The sequence below is a fragment of the Trichosurus vulpecula genome, chromosome 3, assembly GCF_011100635.1.
Source record: "Trichosurus vulpecula isolate mTriVul1 chromosome 3, mTriVul1.pri, whole genome shotgun sequence".
NCBI classification, from domain to species: Eukaryota; Metazoa; Chordata; class Mammalia; order Diprotodontia; family Phalangeridae; genus Trichosurus; species Trichosurus vulpecula.
The window spans coordinates 49,929,958-49,936,560 of NC_050575.1; the positions used below are offsets into that span (position 1 = coordinate 49,929,958).

Here is a 6,603-nt window from a genome sequence, read left to right on the forward strand (position 1 = left end):
TTGGCACTCATGCCATGCCTTGGTTCCATGCCTACCTCTAGCCCTGATACCCTGGGTTCAGCCATGCCCCATACTTACTCCTGCAAGATAGAAAGAGGGCCATCACTGCTTTTTCTAACAGCTTTCCAGGGATGTGCTAATAAATGTTTGACAGCTGGCCTTGGGGGAAGGGGGAGGGGAGGAGGAAAATGTCCCCAGAACACATTTTAAAGTTTAATCTGTATTATTAACATTTTCTTCTTCACTTTCTTAAAATATAGAGTAGACCATCAACAAAACAATAAACCAATCCCTGCTTTATAGTGTTTCCCAGTTGCCTGGGTGTAAATGCTCATGGGCAGCTAGATGGTTCAGTAAATAGAGCGCCTGGGTGGAGTCAGGAAGACTCATCTTGGCGAGTTCAAATCTGGCCTCAGTACTAGCTGTGTGACCCTGGGCAGGTCATTTAACCCTGTTTGCCTCAGTTTCCTCATCTGTAAAATGAGCTGGAGAAGGAAATGGCAAACCACCCACAGTATCTTTGCCAAGAAAACCCCAACAGGGTCATGGAGAGTTGGATGTGATTGGAAATGACTGAACAAAATGCTCACACTAAAAATTTAACAATCAACTCTCAAGACAATAAAATGTTTGAGCTGGCTTGAGGAAACCCCTGGTTTGACCTCTGCTAATCTAAGTAAAGCTCAGTGGGGCCCCATCTGTCAATGAGGGAAGCTGGTCCCTAGGGAAGAGGGTATGACAAGAATCATGGAATTTAGAGCTGGAAAAGAGCTTAAAGATTATCTCAAGTCCAACCCCTTTCTTTTATAGTTGGATGTGAAGGGTTGCGCACACCCCAAAGTGCTGTATAAATGCCAATTATTCATGTTATAGGTGAGGAAATTGAGTCATAGAAATTAAATGACTTGTCCAATTCCAGACATTCAGTATTTGGCAGAGCTAGGATTTGAATTGAAGTCCATTAACATCAAATCCAGTGCCCTTTTCATTTCACCTCAGTGCTTCAGGGTTTGATGGAGTCAAGGAAGTAATGGGGACAGATGTGTCCAAGGTGTAGGGCAATTGTGGTTAAGGAGATTGAGGATGTGGCTGGATTTGGGAGAGGTATGCAGTTTACAGACCAAGTCGGAACGTCTGTAGTCAAGTATATATAGTTGTTATGGTCAAATTGGTCAGGTATATTTAGCTGCCATGGGCAAAGACTCCACAGGCAGAGAATATCCTGTTCACTTTTAATGGAGATTTAAAAACCAGAGATGGAATTGGCATTCATGAGCAAACACACTCCCCCTCAGTGTTCCATTGAAATAGGGGTCAGGGCTAAATTCAGAGCTGGGGCCCAGGGCCAGAGAAAGCTTCTGTCTCCTGTCAGGGCCCTATAACCTTGCAGCCTCCCAAGGCCATGACCCATGTGGGTTTAGAACCCTCGGGAGTGAGGGGTGTGGTAAGGGAGACGGTCAGGCTCTTACTCCAATGCCCATTTTCCACAGACTCAGAGCTTCCAGGAGCTGGAGGCCAAGCCCAGAGAGCCGGGGAGAAGGAGAAGGAGCTTCCACTTTAGAGACTTTTTAAATAAACAGAAGGGTTAGTGGAGGGGAGGTAGTCAGGAGGCTGCGGTTTGCAACTCACACCGGTCCTGACCCAAATCCTGAAAATGGCTTGTTGAGTGTCCCATGCTCAGTGCAGCTGGACTGAAGGGAAGAGCAGGTTCTAGGCTGGGGTCTGGAATCTGGGGGAACAGACTGGAGCTTGTGAGGGACTGAGGGTAAAAGGTCTACAGTCCTAAGTGCAGTTTCTCCACTGCCCCACCCCCAATACACACACACACACACACACACACACACACACACACACACACCCTGTCATACAGTTAATACTTGGCAGAGTCAGGGCTCAAATTCAGGACTTCTGACTAAAATCTACGGTTCTTTCTATTATTCCATGTGTCTCAGTTTCCCCTCTTATAAAGTAAGGCTGCTACTCCTTGCCCACAATGTACCTTTCTGGGAAGTAAAGGGAGGGGTCACTGGAAGATTGTGAAAATCTGGATTTCCAGAGTAGGGTGGGGTTGTCCTTGTACCCCTCCCCCCAACTCAGATCCTACCTTCAATCTAACCACTTCTTGGGTCTGTCTCTGCTTCTGTTTCTTCTCTGGCTCTCAGGCATTCACTTTTTGTCTGTGAATGTCTATTTGCCTCTATTTGCCTGTTTCTGTGTCACTCTGTCTCTGTCTGTCTCTCTGGCTGGCTGTCTCTGTCTCTCTGTCTCTTTCTCTGGCTTCTCAATTTCATAAATCACTCTGGAGACTTGGCCCTTCTGAGCAGCACAGCTCACTTTGCTGTGTATTGCCAAATCTTCCCCTCCCCTGAGCTTCCCCGCTCCCCGCCACATTCCAAGACTGGAAGAGGCTGCTGCAGGGGAGGTGGGGAGGAGGCGGAGCTAAGGGGCCAGGCTAGGCTCCCAGGCTGAGCTAATTAGGAAAAACCAAGAAATGTCAGAATGAAAAGAAAAGAGGAAGGGGGTGGAAGGAAGACAGAGGGGGCCATCTTAAGGAAAGAAAGAGAGCAACTGGCTTTTCCCAGTCATCTCCTCTCCACTCTTGGGAAGGATTCCAGTGGGGGGTGGGGAGGGGCAGAGGGTTGGTAAACCTAAAAGGGTTTTTGAAACCTGAGGCTCAGAGAATAATGGGGAGAAAAGGGGCAAGGAATGTCTCCATTCCCCTCCTCATTTGGAGCAGGTTCCTTCTGGAAACCTCTCTTGTCTTTATTTCCCAATCCCTGGTCGATGTCCCAGCATTACTCAACCTCTCCAGCCTTAGTCACTATCCTTATCCCCCTTCATGTTTGGGAAGAGAAGAGGCTGGTAAGTGAGGCTCTCCCCTTCCTCCTCCCCCCTTCTTTGGCCAGTCCTTCGTTTAACCTTCACAGCACTGGGAGACTCAGAAGTTACACTGGAACCAGGGGGAGTAAAATAGAAGGATGTGAGAGTTAGGACTCCTAGGTTCTGTTCTCCCATAATTTCATAATCTCTTGAGGGAAGATGCCAGAATTAAGAAGGGAATTAAATGGAACACTTCTTATGTTTGGGGCAGTTTGCTAAGAGCTTTACACAAATATTACCTCATTTGACCCTTACACCACTTTACAGCTAGGGAAACTGAAGCAGGCAGAGGTTAAGTGCCCAGGGTTGTACCTGAGGGCAGATTTGAATTCAGGTCGTCCTGACTCCAGGCCCAGGGCTCTATCCAGGTCACCTAGCTGCAGATAAACCCAGATCTGACTCCAAGTTCAACACTCTCTACTTTGTCAGCCCTCCCTCACTCAAATCAAAGTCAATTGCAAGTCATGTCCTGATGTCATGGTCCTCCTCGAGAACGAAGGGCAAACATATCACTCTCTACTTTGTGATAGACACATATCTCTCCTAACGACCTATTCCAGCTCTCTCATTTTAAAGATGAACACAATCCGGTGGCTTTTACTTCCCAGAGTTGTGGGCAGGGAGTATGGGTTGGGGGCAGTCTGCAGAGCTGGATTGGGAGGTTCCAGGGGCTCCCTAAATCACATTTCTGATTCTTCCCTTTTCTCTCTTCAGAAGCTGCTGATGGAAGTTCGACCCTCGGCGGTGGTGCAGGTACCATGGGGCTGAGTGCCCGCTATGGGCCCCAGTTCACACTGCAGCACGTGCCTGACTATAGGCAGAACGTATACATCCCGGGCAGCACTGCCACTTTGGCCAATGCCGCTGGGAAGAGAGATGGCAAGGCCACTGCAGGTGGCAATGGAAACAAGAAGAAATCTGGCAAGAAGGAGAAGAAGTAGGGTCAGCATTAGGTCCCAAGCACAGGGCCACAGGGCAAACCCCCTCCCACCAATCCAGCCTCCCTCCAGTTCCCTGAACCCTCAGAATGTAGGGAATCGCCCTCAGGCTGCTGGTGGGAGCTATGGTGACCCCTCCCTCTTGGGAAAACACAAATAAGTGCCCTGTGAATACCCTCTTCTGTGCCTCCAAAGGGATTGAATATGCAAAGGGGGTACTGCCAGGAGTCCCCAATACAAATGCTGTGCCCATGGGAACAGTACAGATACAGAGATTCATATATAACTCCCCTCCTTTCCTCGATCCCTAGCTTAGAAGCCCCAGTTACATTCCCCCCCCCATCAGTTAGGTTGACTCTGCCTCCCACTCCCAAACCTCTAACTTCCTGCTCTCTTCTTTTGGGTATTATGGGGTGTTATGAGAACTTAGGCTGAGTGGCCTTAAGATCTGGGGAGTGGGGGCAGAACTGTGCTCATCTCATACCTGTGGAGAGTTGTGGGAGCACAGCAACCTCTGACTCCTATTTTCTAAACCAACTTCAAATATTTTAACTTCTCTACTTACTTTTACATGGACTGGGTTTGGAGAAAATCTTCCAGTAAACAGGGACCAGGGTTGCATTATAGGACCATTCTCTTCAGAGTTCCTGTCTCCTATTCTTTCTCCACCCCTCAGCAAAAGAATCCATTGCATGTTGGGAAATAGCATGGCATGGTGGGATGAGTAGGGAGGGTATAGGGAGGGGGGACCTTTCCACTAGAAAGAAAGACAAATCTTTGGTCAGGGTCTTGAAGGAGGCTCCTACTAGTTACTGGATGGGCTCCCTGAACTAATCAAGCCCCCATATTCTGGAACTGTCATGGAGCCAAGCACCCTATGGACAAGAGAGCTCTGGGTTGGACCTAGTCCCGTGGATACAAAGCCTCAGACTTCTGGCTCTGGGATATGTCACTTTGGCCATAGGGGATTTAAAGGGAACCAAATGGCATCAAAATGAGATTGAGCTCTTGGTCCTGATATATATGTGTATAGGGATATGTGTGTGGTAATGTGTAAGTGGGGGGGGGGGGAGTTAAGAGAGGGGCGAGGTAATTAAGGCTAGGTCATCTGGACATAGATGAAGTTGCTACAGGCAATCCAGGCATATGAATACTCTGTTATTTATCAGGTAGGATAAGCAGAAAGGGTCAGTGTAGGCCAGTTCCAGGGCAGTTTGACCAGTACAGGAAGCCACACACACCACACTCCCCCTCAAAGTTTCTGCATGATGGTCAGATATGCTCTCTATCCCCAAACACTAGGAAAGAGACCCAGGAGCAGAGAGACAGATGGTCAGGGGAGGGAGGAGGGGCTTTCCTGTAGCTCCCCATGAACTTCATATTCCCTCACCCTCTCAGGTGCCATTTATTCTACTTTGCCACTCCCTACCCTTTTCCAGAATTTCCTGGAGCCTGGGTAATGCTCCCCACCGCTTCGATCTCCACCTTCATATTGTCCTGACCCTGACCCAACTGGGGCTGTCCTAGTCCTGTTTACACAGAGGAGACCCTCCCACATTTCACCTCTCTTTAGTGTAGTGAGTAGTGACCCTGACCACAATCTTTGAGCTGGTGTAGAGTAGCCCGTGTGTAGCTAGTGCCGTGTGCCCGCTTCTGTGATGACGAGCGGACAGCAGTATTGGGGCTTTGTCTCCGGCTGCTCCCGCTCCGTTCCGTGCTGTGCTTTACGCTGTGTCTGTGTGCTACAGCTCCCCCTCCCAGCCCAGTCTAGCTTTCCCAGTACTGACCTCTGTGCTCCTTCTATAGAAGCTTCCCTCGAATAGCCACGTAGCGCCCACCGCCCCCGCCAACCCCACCCCATACACGCAAGTTTTATACTCTAATATTTATATAGCTTTTTTCTTTGGGAAAATAATAAAGTGGTTTCTTCTGAACTGTTTGGTCCTTGTGTTTCAATGCAAGAAGAGATGGTGAGTAGGGGAGCCTGCAGATGGGGAGACCTGGGCAGCCTGGGTTCAGAAGAGGGCGTTGAGTGTGTACCATGGGGTTGCTGGAGTATGTGTAACTAGGTGTGGTTGTGTGATTGTGCACGAGTGTATTAGTGGTGATGTGTGTAATTGGGTGTGGTTGTGTGAGTGTATACTTGCGATTTTTGTGTGGATATGCGTCATTGTGGATGTGTAATTAGGTGTGGGGTGGTATACTTGTAGCTGTGCCTTTCTGTTACATCTCCTAGCACGGGTATCTAGGCAAAAGAAGAGGCAGGGGGGGGGGGGAGGGGACTGGAGCTGGCTGGCCCGGAAGCCACTAGTGTTAAGAGCTAGGAAGCTGACTGAGAGGGGGGAAGGGAAAGGGGGATTGAAAGGGGAGGTGGTGTTTCCTCAGCCCCCTCCCACTCTCTGCTAAAAATAAATCCCTGGCTCTAATATGGCTGCTTCCAAGGGAGCAGGGCGGAGTCAGTCAGCATCAGGGGCTGCAATAGTGTTTGAGGGGCTAGGAGGCAAGGGGGCTTGAACCTAGCTTCCCTCCCTGCCCATGGTGTCAGGCAGCCCTTACCGCAATTTCTCGATTTGCAAACCCCGCCACATACCCACTGCCCCCCATCCCCTCCCCCACACACTCCTCCCCCATAACTCCGCAACCACCTCCCCCTGAGGTGGAGGATCCCCCTGCCCAGATCCGATAGGACTGAAGCATCCGCAGGAAATGTACATCACCCAGACACAGACAGCTAGCTCTCTGCTGCTCCCCACCCCCCAGCTTCTGCCTCCTGGTTTTTTTCCAT

At 49.6% G+C, this 6,603-nt stretch overlaps 1 protein-coding gene across 10 annotated transcripts in view; it reads left to right on the forward strand.

Moving 5' to 3' along the window:
* Positions 1-5,752, forward strand: part of LOC118842908 (protocadherin gamma-C5-like) — a 169,134-nt gene extending 163,382 nt beyond the window's left edge. For all 10 annotated transcript variants that reach the window (XM_036750238.1, XM_036750239.1, XM_036750241.1 and 7 more), the window contains exon 4: positions 3,595-5,752. In XM_036750238.1, the coding sequence (XP_036606133.1) occupies positions 3,595-3,821 (227 nt within the window). In that variant the 3' untranslated portion in view covers positions 3,822-5,752. The remainder of the gene's footprint in view (positions 1-3,594) is intronic.
* The last annotated feature ends 851 nt before the right edge of the window (positions 5,753-6,603 follow it).